General features: G+C 53.0%; 1 protein-coding gene and 2 long non-coding RNA genes across 3 annotated transcripts; 1 reads left to right on the top strand and 2 right to left on the bottom strand.

Moving 5' to 3' along the window:
* Positions 1-7,768: 7,768 nt before the first annotated feature.
* On the bottom strand, positions 7,769-12,648 carry LOC140845905 (ral-GDS-related protein-like). The gene is made up of 9 exons (XM_073221076.1): positions 12,519-12,648; positions 11,562-11,768; positions 11,147-11,250; positions 10,666-10,735; positions 9,887-9,952; positions 9,477-9,545; positions 8,461-8,582; positions 8,243-8,353; positions 7,769-7,896 (listed from the first exon to the last, which is right to left on the bottom strand). The coding sequence occupies exons 1-8, from the start codon at positions 12,594-12,596 to the stop codon at positions 8,266-8,268; spliced, it is 804 nt and encodes a 267-aa protein (XP_073077177.1). The 5' UTR covers positions 12,597-12,648; the 3' UTR covers positions 7,769-7,896; positions 8,243-8,265.
* Positions 12,649-13,781: 1,133 nt separating this feature from the next.
* On the bottom strand, positions 13,782-15,011 carry LOC140845906 (uncharacterized). The gene is made up of 3 exons (XR_012124807.1): positions 14,879-15,011; positions 14,213-14,302; positions 13,782-13,891 (listed from the first exon to the last, which is right to left on the bottom strand). It is a non-coding gene; the product is annotated as an uncharacterized lncRNA (long non-coding RNA).
* Positions 14,392-23,003, top strand: LOC108389268 (uncharacterized). The gene is made up of 5 exons (XR_012124806.1): positions 14,392-20,048; positions 20,494-20,589; positions 21,384-21,531; positions 21,610-21,660; positions 22,205-23,003. It is a non-coding gene; the product is annotated as an uncharacterized lncRNA (long non-coding RNA).
* The last annotated feature ends 1,594 nt before the right edge of the window (positions 23,004-24,597 follow it).

Genomic DNA, 24,597 nt, shown 5'->3' with positions numbered 1-24,597 from the left:
AATTAAGCAAGAAGATGTGACCATACCCTTAAATCTTTATGCCATAATTCCTAAGCGCCTGCTGAGGTGAATGGTGCCTTGACCCCAGGGAGCCAGGTCAGAGCTGATAGCACAGCTGTGCTTCCTGGTGGCCAGGAAAGCCCCCCGGCTCTTCTGGGTAACCCTACCTTCCATGGGTGGGAGGTGGCTGAGGGGAGGCACTTGTGAGACGGTATTGCTGTCAGCCATCTGGACCAGCACAGTAGCTAGACCTGCTGTCCACTCCACAGGCAGAAAAGTCTGGGTAAAGATAAATGGCAAATGAAGAGAGAAGAAATTACAGCTTAGGGTACAGGGGTGGATAAGTGGGTTATGTCTGGAGAGAAATCCAACATTTTATTAATACCTCAATAGACAGCCTCAGACCAAGAAAATAGTACCTGTCAGCCAAAGCACAACAGACGCCCCGAAGGGTGAAGCTCTGTGTTTGTCAACGCCACTGCGTTTGCAGCCTGGCAAGGTTGAATGGCAGCCTGCAAAACAGAGTTACATGACTCTGGGAGAAACTCTGGTCATAAGATAACGTTGACAAACTGAACCAATATAAAATGCTTGTAATGAGTTTATAGGTCAAGTGAGTTATCAGTGTAAATCTGCCCCCACCCCACACTGGCATCTCCAAATGTCAGGCCTGTTTGCACTGGTACTATTGTTCTTTCTATCTGTTGTATGAATGCTATGCCACATGTAAGGGCTGCAACAGGCATGATCGCTTTGCTGTGAGGAATCCGTGTTTGAGACCAAGGAGCACGCTGCCCGAAAATGCACTCCTGTTACTCTGCTCTCTTCCTCACGTGCTGCCATCTGCCCTGAATTCTTCCTTCCTTGGGATCGTCCTCACCACTGCAACAGCAGCGCAGAAGGTGTTTAGCTCCGTCCTGCACCTGAGCTGAAAGGCAGGTGAAGGGGCAGAGGGAGCTGGCACTGCTGTGGGGCTGGGTAGCTGAGGACTGGTCCAGGGAGAGGCTGGCTCATCCTCTGAGGCCTGAAGGTGGGTCAGATTGAAAAGGAAGAGCAGGGGCAGGGCCAGAGCCTGGAGGAGTCCTGCGTACCTGCTGCGGAGGGGGCTCGGGCAGTGACCAGCTTCACCTGCACCTGCGGCTGCAGGCACACCTCTGGGCCCCATCATGTGGCCTCTCTGACAAGATGTTTACAGAGGGCTTAAAAGAAAGAAAGAAAATGCCATTGTAATTCTCTTCCCGGTTTGCTAAATAACTGGCATGTGAACCATAGAGCGTAACAAAGCAAACCCACTTCTCCCTCTCCCTGAATTGGGTGGGACTTGGCCCACCCCCGCTGCTGTAAGGCAAGCAGTACGGCTCCCCCCATGCTCGGTGGGAGAGGTGGATTTCATCAGTCTAGGCTGTTCCCTCTCTCCTGCCTGGCTTCTGGGGGGCCTGTGTGGCTGCCCTTCTGATCACAGCTAGTTTGGGCTGGGGCTCCTGCATACAGGGACAGGGATGTCTGTCCCCAGCCCTGGCCAGGACCCAGGCTCGGCTCTCTTAACCTCACCTGCCAGGACTGCACAGCGCTGAGGTGACCCCGCTTCCATTTCTGCTGATCAGCTTGAGGTTTCCATATCCCATCTTCCTTTGCCCTCTACTTGCCTGCTGGAGACACTCCACTTAAAACTTCAGGGTATCTGAAAATACAAGATTTAATAAATCCAGGTTATGGCAAAGGAACACTGGTATTTAATGATTGTGTGTGTGTGTGTGTGTGTGTGTGAGAGAGAGAGAGAGAGAGAGAGAGAGAGAGAGAGAGAGAGAGAGAAAGAGAGAGAGAGGCGGGAGTTGGAGGGGAGAGGGCGAGGAGAGAGAGCATAAGCTAGCAGGAGAGCTCTTGAACGGGTTTATCCAGTTTTCGCAGCACAGTTTGTCAGAGATTCTATCCTTGCCCCATTCCTATTCACACTTGGTTCCTTAGTGGTTGATTGTGTATGTTTATTTCTGGGCTCTCTCTCTTCTATTCTGTTGAATTACATGTGCATCATGCCAGGACCGTAGTGATTGAATTACTATAACTTGTAATATAGTTTGCAGTCAGGAAGTATGATTCCTCCCATTTTCTTCTTTCTCAAGATTGTTTAGTTCTTCTGGGTCTTTGGTTCCATCTGAATCTTAGTTTTAAAAAAAATATTTTTGTAAAATAATCATTGTGATATTTATCGGGACAATATTGTATCTGCTGATGACTTCAGGACAGATGCACCAAAGCGCAAGTAACAAACAAGAGGGGCTGCATAAAACTAAAAAGCTCTGTACTGCAAAAGAAATAATCAAATGGAAAGGCAACCTACAGATTGGGGAAAATTCTTGGAAATCGTTTATCTGATAAGGGGTTAATATCCAAAATATGTATGTAATTTCTACAACTCAGGAGGGAAAAGAATTGGAACATGAGCCAAGAACTTGAATAGATACTTCTTTAAAGACAGAGAAATGGGAAAAATTCACATGAAGAGATGTTCAACATTACTGATAATCAGATAACTGTAAATCAAAACCAAAATATAATCACTCCTCATGTAGAATGGCTATTATAAAAAGAAGTGTTGGCAGGGATGTAGAAAACTCGAAATCCTTGTACATCCTTGGGCTGTGTCTGTATCTGTCTGTGTCTGAACAATTGATGTGGGAGATTCTTCCTCTGTCAGTAATTCTTTGTAAATTCTGATTGCTGTGTAGGGTTCCGTGGACTGCAGAGAGCGCTGTATATCCATTCCCTGTTCATGAGCATTTGGTTAGCTTCTAGAACAGTGATTTTGACTCCGGTTGTTGGGACCAAACAGGTGCACAATATTGGGGATAGTTATGTGCAGGGACCACTGTTGGCATGTATACAGTCTTAGTAGATGCCAGCTATTTTCCAAAGAGATTCTACCAATTTAAATTCTCACTAGCCCTCCATGAATGATCTGATGGTTCGAGAACCTGGGAAGCATGTGGTATCCCTGGTATTTTTTCATTCATCTAACCTGATTTCTGTCTTAAAACAGCTCATTGCAACTTTTAGTATTTCCCTGAAATTAAACAGGGTATAAAGCTTTTTAAAAATAGTTCAGTTATTTGCTTATCCTCTTTTATCTAATGTCTATTCTAGCTTTGGCCATATTTTTCTAGTGGGCTTTCAGTACTTTGTTTTATTGGATGAAATTATTTACCTAATTTGGCTTGATGTCCTTTACCAGATGCAGGTAATTTGAGTCTCTCCCACTGAGGCTTTCCACTGCTCTCTCTCACTGGTGAACTTTGATAAAAACCAGCTCATAATATATCTTAGTGTGATCCAGGTTGTCGTTTTCTCCTCTCTGTGTTTCTCTGTATGAGGAAGGAAATTTTTTTTCTCCTCATTGTGAAAGAGCTCTGCTGTGTTCCAAATTAAGGCTGTGTTTTGTGTTTATGTTAGAACTTAAATTAAGAAATTAAAATAAGAAGTGATGCTGGATTCTTGAATGGCAAGACAGTTGAAGAACAAGTCTCTTAACAAAAGCGCAGTGTGAACAATACTGGAGATGTCAGGACAGAGTGGAAGGAGAAGTGGGATGTGATTGAAAGAGGAGCAGAGGGAATGCGGGGTAAGGAATTGATACCACAGGTGAAAATACACAGCATGCAGCCCACGGATGAAGGACAGCAATCCACACATGCAGTTAACATTCCCTAAGCACGGTATTTACACTGTAAACCATAAGGGGTTACAGTCTGATCGAAAAACCAGAATTAACATAACAGACTTCAGGGAAATCAGAGGCCAAATAAGCAGGAAAAAGGCTGACAGATGATGTCTAAACATATATGCATAAGGTATATCAAAAAAGCACCATTTTTAAAATGGTCAAAGAAATTTTCATGTCAAACCGGAATTCTACACCCATCAGCAGTATTAACCACAAAGATGTTTTAAGAAAAAGTTAAAGTGAGATACTTCATAGTTGGTAGCCTTGAATTAGAAGAACTACTAGAGTGAGTTCTTAAGTCCAAAGGAAAGTAACCCCAAGTTGAAAACCGGCAATGCAGGGAGAAACGAAGAGGAAAGGACAAGGCAATTTATGAAAAGAGGTGAATGTCAGCCTGTGAGTTCTAGAGTGAGCTCTCATGGAAATTAGACTATGTGGAACTAAAGTGCGTGATGACCGAAATAAAAGTCAGGAAGGGTAGGAGAATTGAAAGTGTTCTAAGGTATTAATTAAATTAGCATTTGGGAAAGTGGTAAGAGTAATTATTTTATTAGACTATCTTCATTTTTTTAAGTTTATTATTTTTATTTTGGTATCACTAATGTACAGTTACTTGAACATTATGGTTACTAAACTCCCCTTTTTATCAAGTCCCCACCACATACCCCATTACAGTCACTGTCCATCAGCGTAGTAAGATGCCATAGAATCATTACTTGTCTTCTCTGTGTTATACTGCCTTTCCCTGGTCCCCCCCACCCCTGGCTACCATGTGTGTGCTAATCATAATGTCCCCTTTTCCCCCTTATCCCTCCCTTTCCCTTTGGTAACTGTCAGTCCATTCTTGGGTTCTGTGATTCTGCTGCTGTTTTGTTCCTTCAGTTTTTCTTTGTTCTTATACTCCACAGATGAGTGAAATCATTTGATACTTGTCTTTCTCCGCCTGGCTTATTTCACTGAGCATAATACCCTCCAGCTCCATCCATGTTGTTGCAGATGGTTGGATTTGTTTTCTTCTTATGGCTGAAAAATATTCCATTGTGTATATATACCACATATTCTTTATCCATTCATCTACGGATGGACACTTAGGTTGCTTCCATTTTTTGGCTATTGTAAATAATGCTGCGACAAACATAGGGGTGCATATGTCTTTCTCAAACTGGGCTGCTGCATTCTTACGGTAGATTCCTAGGAGTGGAATTCCTGGGTCCAATGGTATTTCTGTTTTTAGTTTTTTGAGGAACCTCCATAGTGCTTTCCACAATGGTTGAACTAATTTACATTCCCACCAACAGTGTAGGAGGGTTCCCCTTTCTCCACATCCTCACCGACATTTGTTGTTGTTTATCTTTTGGGTGTTTGCCATCTTAACTGGTGTGAGGTGATATCTCATTGTGGTTTTAATTGACAAAATTGCACTTCAAATTTCTTAGGAAAAAGAGACCCACGTGCATCTTAATAAACCTCGCAGTGTTTCCTTACGTAACTGCAGTAGAGCCCTGTGTCCTCAGTTAAGTACCTGAGGAAGCTGCTGATTTGCTCATCTTTAAACACCAAAATCACCCTTAGCCGGAGCCACCCAAAGCATGAAGAAATGAGACTAATGACATGACTGCAGAATCACATTTCCCATCTCATAGATGCTCACTGCAGAACATATACTTGTCAGGAAACAATGCTTCATGAATATTCTTACATTTCTGTATGGTCAGGACTTTCTGAGCAAACAGCTTTGGTATCTGGGTTAAATATGACTGCATAAGGATCCAAAAGACAGAGCCCACCAGACAGATAGAAAGTTTCCTCTCTCCCCAGAGCCTTATGTGTACACTCCAGGGTATTTAAGAAATACAGGAGCCCTTTCCTTCTTTTCCAGAGTGAGGATCTGTTTACATTCCAGAGCAAACATCTCTATTTCCATCTCCAGAAATGCAGATGGACCAAAGTGCCAGCTATCAAAGTAAGCTCCAAGTTGCATGATTTCAGAATTCCTTCCTTGTGGGGCAAACCCCAGTGTGCACATAGGGTATTTTTGCCCCTCACTGCATTACCCTGTGGAGAACTGAGACATAGGGAACCAACACCACTCACTCACTGAGTAAATAAAAGGTATGATTTCAGATCCAAAAAACAAAAAGAAAGAAAGGAAAGCTGGGACAGCCGCTGTGGCCATTCAGGGAGGACTCTCCCTTACCCCGATATACTTTCTGGGAATGAAATGTGCTTGTCCTAGAGACAGACCACCAGGGGTTCAAATCCAATCTCCTTCACCAGTTGCTGGAGCCCACACAGCACACCTGCTGGGCCTCACCTCTCCTCCTCATCCAGGGGCTCCATGGCCTGGTAAAACGACATGAAGTGCTTGTCTGGCTCCAGGTCATACAGCGCAGCCAAGTGCTTTTGCATCCGGATCTAGTGTAGGATGGAAGCCACAGTCATGCACTGTCAGCTCCAAGATTCATCTGTTTTCTTGGTGGGCCAAATGAGAGACTTGAATAAGGGTATGTGGAAATCACAACCCCTACATCTTTCAAATCCTCAGTGGGGACATCAGTCTGTAATCTCTTCTCCTGGAATATGTACTTTAGAGGGAGTTCTAGAGGCTTGTACTTGACCTGCCGCACAGTATGAATTCCTTGCTTCCCTATTCCCAGTCTGGGGCTCCACCTGCAGCATAAGACCTGGAGACTTGTCTCCAGCCTGGAGCCCCCCAAGGGGGTGTTTGTGCTGATCCTGGAACTCCCCTCCAGGCCAGGCCTCCCCTCCTGGGAGGGTGAACACATCCTGAGAGCCCTAGGAGAGTGTTATGGGGAGACTAGAGCCAAGTGCCTCTGCTCAGCCTCCCGAGCCTTTTGTCACAGACGTCAGGCCGCTTAGCCAGGACCCAGGAGCGGGACAACAAGGGCTTCACACCAGCCTGGCCTGGGGATGGATGGCTGAGGGGCTGGGGGAGGACTGGGGACCTGGGAGCTTTGGGGGGTGCTCTTAGGTGTGAAGCGTGGAGAAATTGGGCTCACAGAAAGTCCCCCAATGGAAGGAGTGCACCTCTTGGAGGTGCTTTGAGAGACCAAGTTCAGCGTTTTTTGGAAAGGAATTTTCTGGAATGTGTGGAGCAGCTGTGTCTCATTAAATGGGACGAGTGCTAGACTGGTGCCCTGCAGCCGTGGGATCTATATGGGTACATCTGCAGTGGTGTTCAAGACGTGAAGAGACACCCTGGGGCTTCTAATCAACAAGTTTCTGTGTCTGATCATAATGTATAGGTGACAGGAAATAAGGTTCAGTTTCTGTTTGAACAGCCCCCCCAGTGTAGCCAAGGTGTGCCAGCCTGGTGCTTAGAGTGCCCCGCTCTCCCTGAGCACCTTATGGGGGGAGGACAGAGGATGAAGGACAACCTGGCGGAGGTCAGGGCCACCCTGCGTCAGAGAGTTTAAGGGCTGGGGCACATGATGTCTGCAGGACGGGCACTTTGAGAAGAAAGAGCAGTGTGGTGGCAATCGTTCATCATTTATTACATTCTGCACAGGGATGACCCCAACCCCCAGGAACCATAAACCTCAGACACAACACCCAGACCACACTGCGCCTTGGGGAGGCTATTTCTCAGGGATGAGGGGAAGGAGTTGCACAGGGGGCTCCCCTGGAAGCAAGCCCCGGAACCCTGAGATGGCCGGCCACCCCTGCATCTTCGGATGCCTCCGCTGGACACCCAGGGGGCCGTGGTCCCAGTCAGCACTGCGCCGTGTCCATTATCCCAGGAAAGGCCAGGCCTGGTGAGGACGGCCCCCATCTCTTCCTGGAACCCTGTGGCTATGACTCGGTGGCTGACAGCACCCAGGCAGGAGTTGGCATCACGGCGGGAGGCCACCTGCACGAAGGGGAACATCCTCCAGATGGTGGGGTGGTTTGCCTCTGTTGAGTGGGCCACGAGCAGAGGGGACGACACAGCACAAAGGTGGCCAGGTTGGCTGCAGCTACGTATGGGTCCTTGACAATACAGCGGCAGCCTGGGGAGCTGCCGGAGTTTGTCGACGAAGGAGGTGCCAGAGCACCTGCCCCAGCAGAGGCTCAGGTTGAGCAGCGGCAGATTGGGGTCCTGGGGCACCAGGTGCCGCCTGCCCGAAGGGAAGGAAGCTCTCCTTTGCATGCAGCCAGGAAACCAGCCATGACAGCAGCTACAGGGCCATGCGGGTGAGCAGAAGAGACAGGTTATCCCGGGTTCCCCCCATTATCCCACTTTCACCCTGTCCCCACTGCCCTCTGGGCTCTGGGCCCTGTGTGGAGGGTCCTGTCAGTCACCAGCACCCGGGGAGTCCCTGTCACGGGAAGGCTCCTGAGCGTCACCTACTTACAGCGGAGGATGCTGGGTCCCAGAGTGGGAGGGGAACCACCCTGCAGTCTGACAGGACTGGTTGGCCGTGGAGCTGGGACCCCAGCCCCACTGGTCTTTAGGGCGCCCCCACACCAAACATGGCCCAAAGCTTCCCACCCCCTGCCGATCGCCTCGGCCCAGAAACTCACCTGGCCCTGGCCGGCCCATAAGTTTATGTCTTGTGGGGCCTGAAGAACTGCAGCAGCCCCTTTCTGCTGGCCTTCTGGCTCTCTGGCTCCAGCTGGCAGGACAGGCTGTAGCTGCAGGACAGAGGGACACCTGTGAGCCCCTGGAGCCATACGTCGGGGGCCCTTCCCCCAGAGTCTGCTGGCAGCTGTAGCCCCCACCTGACTCGCGTAGCCCTCACCTCTCCTCCTCATCCAGGGGCTCTACGGCCTGGAGAAATGACACGACGTGCTCCTCAGGCTCCAGGTCATACAGCTTGGCCAGGTGCTTATGTATCATTAACTCATGTAGGATGACAGTGATCTGGGGCAGAGGAAGGACAGGATGCAGACAAGAGGGGGTGAGGAGTGGGGCACTGGGATGGTCCTGGATCTTTGCTTACACGGGAACCCGCCTTCTGTTCAATGCCATCCAGCCCTGCCTGTTCCCACTGTTGGGTCTCCAGCTCCTCCAGGAAGGAGGCCTTGATGCGACCCCCCACCTGACAAAACCTTTAGTATCCTCAGCTCTGTGTGTCTTAACTCTCTCAAGACATGTTAGACCCAGGGGATGGGCCAGAAAGGGTCCTGCCCAGGGGGGTCTTGACTCCATCCCTCACCTTCCCTGACTGGGCACTCAACTGTCTCTCTCTCATCCCATCACCCTGGAAGGCAGGAAGGCAACCAAAGTGCATCAGCCCCTGAGCCCAGAACGAGGACGGAACGTCCCTACCCTTTCTCAAGTTGGAGGACCTCCAGGGCCCTCCAAGGGGCAGGCCTGCCGAGAAACAGCACCCGGGGCTGGCCCGGGATCGGGGCTACCGAGAAGCGGGGAGTGTACTGGGGAGCTGAGGCCAAGCTTCCCACGCAACTGTGTGATGGCAGACAGGGAGACTGGGGCCTCAGGGGGGAAGGCACTGCCAGCCCTCTGATGTGCTTCCTGCCCTGAAGGAGCAACATCCCTCCCCCTGGGCAGGGCCTGAGGGGGAGGCCAGTTCTGCCCAGATGCTTCCCCGTGGAGTCCTCAGCCCCACCTGCCCTGGGGCCAGGACCAGGGCTTAAGCCGGTCCTTCTGGCAGTCCTCTCCAAGAAGCCTAGCTCCTGGGGTGGAGGGGGGGACTGAGGCGGGGCCCGGTGCTGAGAGGTCCGGGCTCACTGGGGGCTCTCTCCTCTCTAAACCTCACCATCCTGCCCCCCTGTGCCCTGCTGGGTCACTCACGTCGTTATTTTCCGGGAGTTGGTCTACGGGCACCTCACGGAGAAACAGTCCAAGGAATGGGACCATGCCCTGTGCCACCGGGGTAGGGAGGTGATGAGTCCCTGCCTGCCTCAGGGGCGCCCACAGAGCCTCCCCTGAACCCCACACCCGCAGCCCCCAGCTCCCTTGGACCACCCTGTGCTGCCTCCCTCCCGTCCCTTCACCCTGAGCTCCCCTTTCGGTCCCTCCCAGGGCTGGGTTTTGGCCAATCCCAGGACCTGTGGTCCCTACACCTGTCCTCCAACTTCCCCCTGTACCCAGCTGCTCTCGCCCTCCTGGTCACCCCAGTGCTGGCAGCTCAGGGCTGGTGGCACCAGGGGCAGGTACAGGGTCGCCCCCACCACCCGTGACCCGCGCCATGCCACTCTCACCTGCTTCTTCCTATGCTGGCATCCCGTGAGGGCACACAGCTGTTGCTTCACGATGGCCCTCGCCTCCTGCAAGGACCAGGATACTCAGGTGCTCATGCTCCCCTCCCACGTGGCCTCCCACAACCAGTCCGTGGTTGAAGGATGCCTTGCCCGAGCCCCCTGCCACCCATGCTGTCCCCACCTCCAGCAGGCTCTCAGCCTAGAGCGACCCCAGCTCCAGGACACACTCATACTCATGGGGGTCCTTGGGCCTCGGCCGCCGCCCTGAGAGTGTCAGGGGACATCCCTCTGCCTCCCAGGGTGCCCTGAGGACTCACTGTCACCTGGCTATCAGCACGGCTCCCCTCACATGACCATGGGGGGGGCACAAAGCTGAAGCCCGTCTTGTGCTCCCTGGACCCTGCTCACCAGGGATGCCCACACCCCAGGGTGATGGCAACCCTCCATGTCCACATGAGGAGCCCGAGGTCACAGAGGGGCAGTGACAGGCTCAGGGGACCCAGGGGAGAAGCCGACCTTGCTCAGCCACAGGCCCCACCCCTGCTGCCAACCCCAGCCCTGACAGGGGCCTGTCCTCTGGGTCCTCACTGGATGCCAGGCCCCCAGTCAAGTGGAGCCAGGGAGGGAGACAGATGAAGCCTTTGGGGGCTTGGACCCTACTTTCCCGTCAGCTCCCCCCTCACCCTGCACACCTCGAGTCTTCCCCAAGGCTGGGCCACAGCATGGCAGAGGACTTGCCCCAAGCACCCCTCCCTTCCAGACCTCTAGCCTCCGGTTACCTTGAGGAGCCACTCTCTGTTAATCTCCTCGTCCCTCTTCTTAAGTTTTTTGTAGGTCCTGGAGCTCTTCCTAAGGGGAGGGGAGAGGATTAGGGAGAAACATGGCCATCAGGTGGAGAGTTTGGGGGCAGACCCCTTTTCCTGGGGCACCCAAGAGATCCACTAGCCTGCATGAGGCTTTCCAACCAGGGCCTCCATTCCCAGTTCTCCCTGGGGCGAATCTGCTTTGGGGCAGAGACCTCCTGCTGCAGAACACAAGCTCAGGATCTCCAATGGGCTTCAGTCCATACCTGACATTGAAGGAAACTGATTCCTGCAGGGGTACCCCTGGCCTAACCCACAGGGGGCCCCAAGAGCCCGCCATCCCTGTCCCTAGGCTCTGCCGCCTCCCAGGAAGTCCCAGCCCACTGAGGGACACTGCAAGATGTAGGGGTGTCCCTGTCCACTCAGGTGCCCTTGTCCCAGAGACAGGACCACCCACCAGGAAACATGTCCCCAGGTGCTTTCCAGACGACCTATGGGACGGCTCTGCAGGGCCAAGAGAATGGCACGGAGGGCAGCGAAGTTCTTGAGGGCCAGACACTCCTGGGAGGGAAGACAGAGCTGAGAGCGTGGCCTGCTTCTCTGCTTCTGTCCCCCCACGAACTCCTGTCCTTAAGGAGACAGACACTCAGGGAACCCAGCACACCTGGTACCTGCTGAGCAGCCCTCCTGGGTGGAGGACTGTAGCTCAACCCAAGGCAGGGGCCAGGCATGGCTGTCCCACCCCTGGGGCCTGCGAGTCCATGTCCTCATGCCCCTGGCATGAGGCGCTCAAGGACCATGCAGGGCAGACCGCAGACAATCATCCTGAGATATGGCAAAGCAGGGACCCCAGGGGCCAACCCATGACACACCTCGGCCACCCGGATCCAGAACTCCACCGCTTGGGCCCTGTCCTGGGCCGTCATGGTCACGGTCCCGAGGCAGGAGGAGATGACCAAGCTAACCATGGCATCGAATTGCCTGATGACCATTTGCACATTGGGGGCCAGGAGCTCAAAGCCTTCCATCAGTGGCTGGCTCTCCTTGAATTCGCCGTATTCAATCCTGCTGTACAGCTCCTGGGGATGACAAGGGGTGTCATCCAGCTCTGCCCCTGGTGCCCCTGTTCCCAGGCAGGGTCACCGGTCAGAGCTGGGGCCCAGGCAGCTGGGGACGTGCTGTGAGCCTTGTGGCCATCCAGACTTCAGACCGCATCGACTGAGTCACCCAGGACCGGATGCACAGGACCCCACAGTGGTGGGGAACGGAGGGGCTCTGCTCGCAGGCACCCTCACTCACCTCCTCTCTACAGCACAAGGCAGCTCACACCTGCCCATCCTGGGGCATCTGCCTCCCATTCTGCCACCCCGTGGATCCCACTCCCCGCTCAGGTGCAGTTTCCCCGGAAACACCTCCACCCATGGTCTTTGTTGGTGTCTGTGTCTCCCACACCGTCAGGTCCATGGTAGGGGCCTCTGAAGTGCGGAGGCCTGCCAGGCCAATGGCCCAAGGACCTAAGGCCCTGGCAGCACCTTCCTGAGCACCCCTCCCCTGCCCTGCCCTGCCACTCCCAGCCCGGCCAGGCCCTGCCCACCTTCCCTCTGCTCCTCCTCATTGGTCTGTAAGGATCCCTAAGTGCCAACCCTTCTATGCCCCCGTGGTCAGGGAGGGCTTGCGGGTGAGGGGAGTCTCAGGGCACATGGTGAGTCCATGGGGAAGCTGGGACTTGGGCCCAGATCACAGGAGTCCACGCCAGGGGATGGCAGGTCTGGGGCAGCCTGTGACACAGGGCAGGCCCACCCCCGACCCCGAGAGCCCGCTCCGCTCACCGCACAGATCAGGGTCAGCTGCTCGGCCACCAGGAGGGCGGGGAACTGCAGGATGGTCCGCTCCTCCGTCCTCGGCATGTCCCGCTTGATCGCGACACAGGCACTGGTGGGCTCCGGGTTCGCCTCTGGCTCTGCCATGCCCGGTGCCATTCCTGCAGGTGCCACCGGACCTGGGCCCGAGGGTTGATGGGGCTCCAGCTCGGGGCCTGGCACCGGGGCTGAGACCACTCCTGGGATGTCCCAGGGGCTCATGGGGTCTGGACATGCCTCTGGCTCTGTAAGGCCTGGTAGCGTTACAACAGCTCCTCCGAGCCCCATGCGCGAGGGCTCATGGGTCTCCAGCTTGGGGCCTTGCCTTGGAGCCGAGTCCTCTGCTGGGATGTCCTCCGGCTCTGCAGGGGCTGAAGCAGGTGACACCAGCCGTAGCTCCAGCACATTGGTCTGAAGGACCTCCTGGACTCGCTGTACCCACAAAGCCAGTCCTCTCTGTATCTCTGGGGAGTCTGGACATGGCTCTGGCTCTGCAAGGCCTGGTACCTTTACAGCAGTTGCTCCAGGCCCCATGCCCGAGGGCTGATGGGGCTGTAGCTCGGGGCTTGGCACCGGGGCTGAGACCACTCCTGGGATGTCCCCGGGGCTCATGGGGTCTGGACATGCCTCTGGCTCTGGAGGGCCTGGTACCATTACGGGAGCTACTCCGGGCCCCATGCGTGAGGGCTGATGGGGCTCCAGCTCGGGGCCTGGCACTGGGGCCGAGACCACTCCTGGGATGTCCCAGGGGCTCATGGGGTCTGGACATGCTTCTGGCTCTGTAAGGCCTGGTACCATTATGGCAGCTGCTCCGGGCCCCATGCGCGAGGGCTCGTGGGGCTCCAGCTCGGGGCCTTGCCTCGGAGCTGAGGCCTCTGCTGGGATGTCCTCCGGCTCTGCAGGGGCTGAAGCAGGTGACACCGGCCGTAGCTCCAGCACACTGGTCTGAAGGACCTCCTGGACTCGCTGTACCCACAAAGCCAGCCCTCTCTGTGAGTCTGGGGACAGCTGCATCTGCCGTGGTTCTGGAGCAGGACACAGAGAAAGGGTCACTGTGGGCCTGATTCCCTGCACCTTACAATGACAGAAGAGCCCTCACTGCCTTGAAGGGAACCCCAGTCCGGGAAGCCCACCCTAGACGGTCCCCTGGCTGCAGCCCCTCACCTTCCAGCTCTGCCACCGTGGGTCCCAGGTGCTCCTTCTGGACCAAGTGGTGGAGGACTTGTCCCTCCAGGGTGGATGAAGACTGGCTGCCATGGACGACGCTGGGCACATGCTCGGGCTCCCAGGCAAGGCGCCTAGCCTTTCCCATCCAGGGTCTGGGGGGAGGCCTGGGGGTAGGCCTGGGGGTGACAGAGTAAGAAGCCTGGTCTTACCCGCCACACTGCCCTCCCTGCCCACCCTTGTGTGGGCCTGGCCGCTGTGCACTCCCCTGCCTGTCCAGGCACCTCCCCCTCCCCACTCCTGACCCTGCGTGTCTGTCCTGGGACCCCATCCTCTCCCATCCTCCCGATGAGGGAGTCTCCAGTCCTCAGCCCGCCCATGGGAATCCGAAGATGAGTGACCTGCTGGGCTCTGCTGGGCTCCCCCTGCCCCAAGCCCCAAACTCCTCCCCGCATTCTGTGAGACGGGCAGTGCCCGCTCTGGACCCAGTGAATGCTCACATTTTCAGTTCCTCCTCTGGTCCCTCACCATGCCCCCTGTTGATTGAAGAGGCCGTGAGGGCATCACTTGTGACACTCCCTGGCCGTGACCTGCGGATGATGCCTGAAGTGAGTGCCCGAGTCCCCCCGGGATGGGGTCCCAGTATTGTGTGTGCTTTCTTCACTCAGTTATGGTAAGTGTCCCCAAAGGGTCTGCGCAAAGTGGGCACTGCGTACCTATTGTTGCTTAAGGAAGTCCTACCAGAACCTGTCCAGGTACCCCTTTCCTGCCCCCAGAGGTCCCTCATGTGGCCACAGTGAGGACAAGGACCCAGCTCAACCGCAGGGAATCGTGAGCCTCTGTTCCAAAGGCTGCTTTCCATGTGCTTTTCCAAATGAGCCAGGCTCCAGGCCACTGACGGGTGAGACCAGAGGCTTTCATCAGGTACAGAGAAGTAAGCCCTGAAGCGGCCCAGCTTGGCCGGCAGTCCTGTCTGCGCTGCCGGGCGCCAGGGGAGCCCCTCTAAGGCGCCTCCCGTGTTCCCCATGGGCACCCTAACAGGCTGATCACCACCCACCCTGCCTGTCAGAGGAGCACGCTGCGGCTCAGACACACGTGGAGACATGCAAGACACAGCGGGCTGTGGGCAGAGGCCCGACTGTGCCGAGGAGGGGGTGGGTGCTCACCGGGGGAGCAGCTGGCCCGTGGCCGGCTGGTCAGCATCCTTTGCAGGGAGTACGGACCAAGAAATGTTCTGGCTGAGGGTTGTCCCTGAAGACAGCTTTCTTCCCCTGAACAGTCCCTGTTTCCCCTTCACAGCTGCCAGCTGGTTGGTGTCCTCGGGAGGGAGTGTGAGCTCAGGAGTGCTCCGGCTGGTATTTGGAGCTGGTTGCACTCGTACCGAGCACTTTCTCCCCTTCCTCCTCACTCCTGTCCGGGGAGCCCTGCACGTGGGGACCTTAGTCCCATGGACAGTTGGCTCAGGTTCACGCTGAAGGGGGCAACAGGGATATAGTCAGTGGGAAACCCAGAACCCCCCAGGACGAGGGAGGCTTGCAGCTCACCCGAGATCCCCCAGCCCCTTGGGATGTGAACAAGGAGAGGCACGGGATGCCCCCGGGAACGAGGTTCCAGGCCCTCTGGGCTGGGACTGTTGGCCACTCTCGTGGGAGGGCCATGGCAGATTTCCAGGTGTGGAACGGGGTCCTGGTGTGTAGACAGCCTGCCCCAGGTCAAGGGAGACGGAGTAGGTGAATCCATCCACCAGCTCCTCCACGCTCTCCAGGGTGGAGCTCTGCAAAGCCAGCACCTGGTAGCTGGGGAGGAGGCACCCACGGTTGCGTGGACCTCCCCGCAGAGGGCAATGTGGGTCCCCAACCCTGCCCCCAAGAACAGGCACACAGGGCAGCCTGCGTAGACATCCAGTCGCTCAGGGAAGGAAAGGTCACCCCCGGGCTCAGGATAGACATGTGGGTGGAAGTACCTGGTCCCAACACCTCCACATCCTGAATGATGAGACCAGAGCTGTGACACTAACTGCCCCCTCCTCTCTACCCTTCCGTCCCACCCATGCCCCACGCCCACTGCACACACACAGGAAGGGCCAGCAGGAAGGTCAGCCCGGGATGGGTCACACTGTGGCCTGGCACTGGAGTGGCCTGCTCTGGGCTGCCCTGCGTTATTACCTTAGGGCTCCTCGGGAGACACGGACAGAGGCGTTGGAGGAGGTCACTGAGCCAACACCCACGGTGAGCAGGAAGACTCCCCCTCTCGGCTTCCCTGACTCCTACGCCTTCAGAAGATTCCGCACAAGAAGGTTCTGCACAACAAGACCGCATGTTGCTCTGTCGAGCGCCTGCGGTCAAGTGAGCTGGACTGGGGTCTGCGTCCAGGAGCTGGGTTCCATCTGTCCGGGTCACAATTGAGGTTCTCCTGGGCGTGTTGTCATCAGTGACATCACTTCTTCAATGGTCCATTTCCTGGGCCCCTCCCTGCATTCAGACATGGCCACATGTCCCTCTGGGCTGCTGACTGCCCACCGTCCTGGCCCTTGCAATGCAGCACTACACAGATCTCTGCTAGAGCCCTCCCCTCACTCTCTGGCAATATCACTAGAGTCCCAGCTCTGAGGAGAGAAGAGCTGAGCTCAGACCGCTTTTTCTCACCAGTTCCCTGTCCTGCTGAAGCCACGGTACCTCCCAGGAGCTGCCCAATGTCCCAACCTGCACAGACAGGGTCATGCCAGATTCCTCCCTAGGGACATCCTCAGGGATATATGGATGACACCTCCAACTCCTGGGGCCTCGTGTCACGTGTGTCTGACGCACAGATGGAAGAATGCCAACCAGGCTTGGCATGGAGTGTGGAATACCACGCAAGTGAGGCTGGGTCTGGGCCTTGTGATCTTGGGCAAGTCACTCCCCTTCTAGGCCTTTTTCTGGTGTGCACCTGGAAGGGGCAGCAATGAGAGGACATCCAGGCGGTGTTATCTACTGGCATCCACCTTCCAAAGGTCCAGGATTCTCAAACTAGGTGCTTTTCAGACCAATCAGTGAATGGGTCAGAGTAGCACACTTGATATGAAGCCTATGCTGCCTCTGAAATCCGAGGTGGTTGCTGTGCTCTCGTGTGTGTGTGTGTGTGTGTGTGTGTTGGGGGTGGTGCAGGTACAGCATCTGCCTCTTCACCTTAGAAGGGAGAGCTTTGCATGCCTTAGAAACTTCACTAAGATGACAGGTCCCTGAATTTTTGTTGGATTTATTTCCCACCTGACACGTGACTGCTATCAATATGCCTAGATGAGCTGGACTTCCTGATCACTGGGTCCAGTCAGCATGATACCATCAATGGGATGGGTCAGTGTGATGGCTTATGGAAGGAATAGATGATGAAGGTTCCTTCTGTCTAAATGACAACCTACGTCTGGAGATTTGTTATACCTCTGAGATAGTTGTCTCTCCTTGCCGGCTAAAAACGAACTGCCCTGCTGGTCTTTACTAACCGGAAGAGAGCAGAGAGCATTTTCCTGATCAATAGTTACACACTGGGTGCTTGGGGATCAAGTGATGAAGCCCCCCCCTCCCCCATGTACAGTAGTAACTGCAATTTAAGATACTACAATTGCATTGACAATCCTGCACTGTCATCTCCAAGATTCATCCATTTTCTGAGTAGGCCAAATGAGTAATTTCAATAAGGGTATGTGGAAATCAACACCCCCACTTCTTTCAAATCCTTGGTGGTGACACTGGTTTCTGTAACGTCTCCTGGAAGACGTTACTGCTTTCAATGTATACTTTAGAGGGAGTTCCAGAGGCTTGTACTTGATCTGCCACAGCATGAATTCCTGGCTGGCACAGTCCTGTGGCTAGCAAGGAGGAAGCTGGGAGCTCTACGTCCCTGAACAACTCAGCCGTGTGGCCTCTGACACTGAAGGAGTGGCACTGTGGCACTTGGTCAGCGGGGGGTGGCGGGTGGGGGTGGGTTGCTGCTGCTCCTAGCAAAACCTGGTCCTCTTTCCTGAGGTCAAATCACAAAACACAATGAGAAGGTTTTGAGGAAAGGAAAGAACAGTTTATTGATTTCCTAGCAAATGAGGGAGTGGCAGGCGCCTGCATTAAAGAATCACCGTCCTGACACAAGCAGGGCTTTTCGAGGGGAAATGGTAGGAGAGAGGCTGGGGTGCAGACACATGAAGTAGCTTGCAAGGGTCCAAGGCAGACATTCCTGCACTGATTCACTAGCCTTTTTTCTTTTGTTCTCCTCCTCAGGCCCCGGGGACTGGGTGCTTGGGGTTGAACTAAATCAGCTTTCAGCTTTAACTCTGACCCTCAGACTCACAAAATCTGGAGAACAAATAGAAACTGCCCCGCTCCCCCACTCTGTTGGTGGTCACAAAGTTTCTGGGGCTACTTCAGTTCCCAGTGTATGTTAGTGCTCAGTTTTGAACAAAGATTTAATTCCCCTTTTCTTCTTTTACAAATTCAATTCTTACTGTTACATTCCCTTAACAGCAGTCCCAAAACATGAAATACCTTGAGGGAGAGTTTCTGACTTAATTTCTTGAAGATAGGCACAAGTTGAAAAACACAGCTCTAAGTGGTTCTTGGAATATCAGTGCTGGCTGGCAAGACAGGAACTGCCATCTGCGGTTCAGATTTCCAGTGGGACTTGGCTTATGTGTTCAAATTTTGCAAATGTTGCTGTTAGAATCAGCAAGGGAGTTTCTCCTTGCAACTGCCTGGAGCTGGCAGCCTTGCATTTAATACTTGCATGCAGAACTTTCTCTAGAGCCCCTTCCCCACTTAAAGCACATCAACAAGTTGGGGAAATGAGAAGAGGGCCCCACAGACACGTTTATGTCCAGAACTACTGCCCCACTCCGTCCACAGAGGCCTCAGGAGCCAAGGGGGCAGTGGGTGGAAGCCCAGTGCCTCCACTTTGCCTTCCAGGCTGCTCCCCCTGCTGTTACACTTGGTAACACTTTCAGAAACTTGAGAGAGTCAAAAGAGCAACTTGGGCCTCACTGAGGTTCCGGTTCAGTGAACAGGTGAGGCTGCAGATCCCAGGAGTCAGCCTGTACTGGCCCAGCCCCTGCCAGTCGTTCAGTTCATTCTGTGCTGAGTGCCAGAGCTGGCCCTTCCTGCTGGGAACCTGTTAGCTGATGCTGTTGCTGAGTGCCTACTGCCTTGTGCAGCGGGCTGGGTATGCAGCTGGCTGTGTATGGATCACACCATGCTGCCCCCTCTCCACACAATGCCCTGGAACTCTGATACTATGGTCATGTCTTCTCTCATTCAGCTTTTTAATTTTAGCCATTCCCATGTGCGTTGTCTGTTTTCCACCTACATTTCACTTCCATTTCCCTCATGAGTCATGTTAAAAGAAAGTCAAGCCACACATGGACTTGGAGCAAATTCTTGCAAGTCATGTCTCAACAAAGGACATGTGTTTACAATACATAAAGACCTACAGCCCCATGGCAAGAAGACAAGTGACCGTTCCTTGTTCTCCCCAGGAAACAGGAGAAAAGGCAAGTGAGGAGTCCTGCCAATTAGGTGAGGGAGATGGCCCCCATCACCAGCCGTTGTCAAACATGACCTCCATTGCTGCCCGGCCCTGGCCATCCTTCCCTGGACTCCCAAAGTGTCCCCAGCCCTGACCCCACATCCTGTTCCCAGCCTGCAGCACAAAAGGGTGGTGTCCTACTCTGATGTAAACCTTTGTGTGGCCTTACCACTCTCAGACTAAGGGCCTAAGCTGCCAACCCTGGGAAAATCGTGTGGTTTAACCCAGCCACTCTCCTCCTGGCCACGACAGATGAGACTCCAGGAGCTCAGCCCTCTTAGGTTCTGAGGGGGGGCATTCTTCAGGCCCGGTGCCCAGGACAGTGTCTACAATGTGGTTGGGTTTGATTGACTTGATACGTAAAAACCAGTAGCTCTCCTGCTTATATAAACCAGGATGGGGCACTGGGGGAAGCTCAAGAGACTACCGAGTTCCACATAATGGACTGCTACCCCTCAGCTTGGCAACCTGCTCTATCGCCCTATACCGTCCCCTAGCTGGCCTGGGTCTCTGACACCAGTTCCCTGAAGGGATTACTTACAAAAGTGACTCCAGGGACCTGTTGCTTGGGGAAGCGCTCAAGGTGCTGCTGTGACGGGCTGAGGACCCAGGTGGGTGACCCACTGCTTCTGTGTGTTGACTGACAGCCTGAGCCCAAAGGCCCCTTCCTTCCTGGGCCTCATGGGAAGATTCCTGGGGAACAGCCACAGACAACTTCCTAGAACTGAACCTGGCCAGCTGAGCATAGAGGGTGGTCACTTGTCACCAGTACTGAGCACACCCGGACAGGTGAAGGCAGAGCGTCTGGCTATCCACGTCCCCGTACACACGATTCTTTTCCCAGGCCCAGCATCCTGGAGAGCCAGGTGTCCCTGCTTGCAGGAGTGCCTTATTCGCTTAGGGTGGAATCAGGCCAGGTGGGGAGAAGCTCCATTCCCTATAGTTTCTGTGTTGGGAACAGGACAGAGGCAGGCCAGGGCCTCCCATCCTCCTGTGGCCAGCTGCCCCTCTGGCCAACAATCCTTCCCTGAAGGGAGGGCCCGGCTCTCTGTCCACACACTTGATCATCAAATTCAGACATTTTCAGTGTCCTGGCACTGTTCGCCCCGCCGGTTCTAGCCTAAACCAGAAGGAAACAGACCCACTTCAGGAAGGTCTCGAGAGGTGCTCAGCCAACCTGAGACGGTTTGTAAAACCATAGAGCTTTTTGGGTTTCTTTTCTTTCCTTCTCCAGATGTCTGATGGTATTGAGTGGTTATGCAGTCGCAGGCATGTGTGCAAAGTAGATTTGTACAGCCCCGTAGGACACCAAGATCATGACAGGAATGTGGTAAGACCCAAAATGATTCCTCCCAAGGAAAGGAAAGAATTGGTGTATGGGGATAGATGTCCTAGAGCTCAGGGCAGACTAATGGAGGGTGATACTGGGATTTCTGTGAGCAAGCAAGCTGAGTAAGGTCTGTGGAGGGACCAGAGCACTTCTACATCGCACAGGGGCAGATCGGTGGAGGGGCCGGATGAGCAGTGAGGGAAACGCTGAGGGAGGGAAGGCTGGAGAGCGGACTGAGGGGAGGGGGCAGTGGTGGTTGCCTGGTCACTGGCCTCTATGACCTCACATGGCTGAAACCATAATGCCACCTCGCTGCCTGTAAGGTGTGCTACAGTGGGACTCCCTTGGAGGGGGGGAGCAAAAAGATCAGGCTCGGTTTCCCAAATTTCAAGTGCTTTGCATATAGTACCTCATATTTTTTACTATGTTCAAGTGCCACTCATACTATTATTTATATGTATTTAAACCATTTTAAAATGAACTTTACGTTTAAAAATTACTGTCACCGTAAGCAATATTGTCCATCACAAGTTTGATCTAGTATGTTTTTCCTAATAGATGTACCTATTAAACAGAAAGATTTATCCATGTACCACTTAATCTTCTATATCATCAATAGTTTATAAGAAGGAATACCACATTTTGAGAACACCACTGTAGAAAGTGCTCTAAACTGAGAGCCTGGGGAATCAAGTGCGAATACAAGTTCCACCTTTGGGCTTGTGTTACTTGGACAACCCACTTCTCAGTTTTCTCAAAAAATGTGATCATTGTATTTTGTTTCTCTCTTACAGATGGGTATTCTCATTAATGAAATACAGTCATGTGAAAATTCTGCCTGCCTAATATTATTAGCGTTCATTGACTGCTTAGTGTGTACGGGCACTCTCCGAAAAGCTTTACACGCACTATTTCAGTCAGTCTTCACAAGAACCCTATCAGGTAGGTGCTGTTATCTCCCAGAGAGAGGAATTCTGGTCTTTAGAGGTTTTCTAAATGCACCCTCCTAATTTGTTGCAGATATGTTTTGTTGACGTGTGCACCCTGAATGTGGAAGATGAAAACTCCAAGGTCGGTATTGTTTGCTCCTCTGAGCTGGGCTGGGTGGGACACTGCAGGAGGGCCATCAGGGACAGCATGAGAAAGGGAAAGGCTGTGGCAGAGGGCAGACAGGTGCAGGGGACTCAGGCGGAGAGCCGTCATTCTCATGAGCCCGGGATCCCTGATTCAGAATCTGCTGTCACTCTTGAGACAAAGTCTCGTTTTAGAAGCCCCTGAAGGTGCTGGTAGGGCCAAAAGAATTAAAGCCTGGAGGATACCATGCTGGGAAAGTGAAGGACAGACCTAACCCTGTCCAAAAGTTTGCTGATTCATGGAATATGGTTCCTGAGACTGAGGGCTTCGGGAAGGAGGCAGGGGAGGAGGAGGGGAGCCATTCGGAAGGGAACTTTATCTCCTTCCAACACTACTGTGCTCGACAATCCAACCTCTCCTTTATAAAGAAAAGGAGTAATAGGAGACATGACATTCATGCTTTGAAGTGGTTAGAGGCAGGGGGTGGGGTAGCTTGTAGAAGTCTCAAAAAGCAGCTGTTGAGAAGAATCACACCCTTCAGTCCACAGGATGCTGCTGGTTGCAGTTTGTAAGGTGACTTAAACCTGGAATATCCAGAAGAAAAAGAAATTGTAATCAAGGACACTGAGAAGCAAGACAGGTCTAAGGTATATTTAGCCTCTGAGTCCATCCTTTCTAATTTTCGGAGCCCAATGCTGAGTCTGAGGACTCTGGTTCAGAGATAGTAAAAGAACTATTGTCAAAACAGGCCCATAAATTTGGGCATTATGACATTCTTGAGAATACATGCCTAAGTTCAGAGTCACGGTAAGTTTAATGCCCTGGTTTCTAGCAGTAGCACCAGTCGTAGAGGTCCAGAATGTACTTTACTGATTTCAGGTACCTACTCCAAACAGAATCTTGCAATTCTTATCCTAAGAGAGATAAGGGCTTATAAGCAAGATCCTTTGCAATGTCCTTATCTGGCTGGTAATGGACTTGTGTGCTCCACGTGCCCAGCACCCAGCAAAGAAGAATGAGGATACGCATCAGAGAGAATCCACAGGGACTGGTAACTGCAGCGGCCTGGCCCCCACCCAGCTGTCTGGGAGGCCCTCCGGGCTCTGCGGCAGCATAAAGGGAGGGGCAGTCAGGCTCGCGCACCACTGTCGCACAGAATCCTTTTGTTTTTGTGTAAATATCCTAAAGTATACCTGTTAGGCTTTGGTTTGGTTGGGTATTGGAGCCCATGACAAGTTACCCCCGCAGTCCTACGAGCCTGGAGACTTCTGGGTGCAGATGTGATTCTAACAAACTACCTCATCGAGAATAAAGCTCGGTATGAGCGCTTTTCTACCTGCTGTGTTCTGTTGTCGTTATTCAGTCTCAGGGAATCCAGAGTAAACTTGCCTGGAACTGAAACCCCCTTCGGCCTGGAGCTACACCATGGGGTCCTGAGAAACAGCCACTCACTGTTGTACTGCAGCCACTCAGTTTGGGGTGATTTGTCACAGAGCAGTAGGAAACCAGAACACCAGGTCCTAGAGGATTTTTCTGGGCATAGGAAAATGGGAGAAACTGAAAGAAAACACAAAGAAAGGGAAACCACAAAATTCTCATCCTCAAGAGTTTGATTCATATTGTCAAGGTTTTGTGAATGTTCCCATTCCTGAAGCATCCCTGTTACATTGTGTCTAGAAAAAGATTTCCTGGTCAGATATTCCAGTCTGGGGAACTGCCAAAACTGGGAAATCTCATACTGTGAATTCAAGAAGTCAAATTCACCGAGAGCAAAATGATCTCAACAATAGAGAACTTTTCTGTGATGGCTTATGAGTTGCTGGGCTCCTGTTCTTAGAAGAGCCCTACAAGGTCTGTACAATTTTATCCCATTTCACGGTGAAGCACGGAGCCTCAGAGGAGCTGATTTGAACGTGCTGGGCTACAGAGGCAATTCCAACTTTACCAGGGCTTTCATTTATCCCAGCACTTCCAAAATACATCATCCTTGACATTTTGGGCCAGGTCATTGTGGTAGGGACTGTCTTTTGCATTTTAGGACATTTAGCAGCAGCACCCGTGGCCTCAACCTATTCCATGCCAGTGGCACCCCTTCCCTGAGTTGTGATTATTAAAAATGTCTCCAAATGTCACTAAGTGTCACCAGAGGGCAGTTGAGAACTACTGTTGTAACCCTTTATTCTGTTGTATTGGGTTGAATGGGCTCGCCATCCCCCAGCCTGTGACTGTGACCGTATTTGGAAAAAGGGTTTTTGCAGATATAATGAAGGGTCTCAAGATGAGATCATCCTGGATTATCTAGGTAGGTTCTAAATCCAATGACAGGTTTTAAATTTTAAGAGACAGGAGAGGAGAAGAGACAGGCACACAGGAGAAGGCCACGTGAAGACAAATTCTTGGAACTTTAGCAGAAAGTGGAGTGATGTGGCCACAAGCCAAGCAATGTCTGGAGCCACCAGGAGCTGGTAGAGGCAAAGAAGGATCCTCTTCTAGAACTCCAGAGGGGGTTTCAGAGGCTATTGACACATTGATTTCAGACATGGGGGTGTGGAATTGGGAGTCAGAGAAGACATCCAGGAAATGAACAGGTTTTCCATTGTGTTGACCAGGTACATGGACAGGAAACACTGAAAAGGAAGTATTTCATTTCTGGGTCTTGTCACTTCCATGGGAAGGAAACCTGAAACACGTTTGTCAGGGAGGTGGCTCAGCTGTTGCTTCCTGACTGGGAAGGGCTGTTGGGTGAGGTGGTCACAGACACACTGTTTGCAGTCTCGCATCCCAGGGGGCCCAGTATCCGAAGCTCCTCCTGAAACAGACTTTCATTATTCAGGTCCCAGGAGAGTGCAAACCCTTGAAGACCGAGACTCTAGAAGGGAGGCATTCACGATGGCTTATTCCCTACCCTGCAAGTTCAGGGGTTCACCATCCATT

This window comes from Manis javanica, chromosome 14 (assembly GCF_040802235.1).
Source record: "Manis javanica isolate MJ-LG chromosome 14, MJ_LKY, whole genome shotgun sequence".
Lineage (NCBI taxonomy): Eukaryota > Metazoa > Chordata > Mammalia > Pholidota > Manidae > Manis > Manis javanica.
This window is presented reverse-complemented; position numbering and strand designations above follow the sequence as displayed.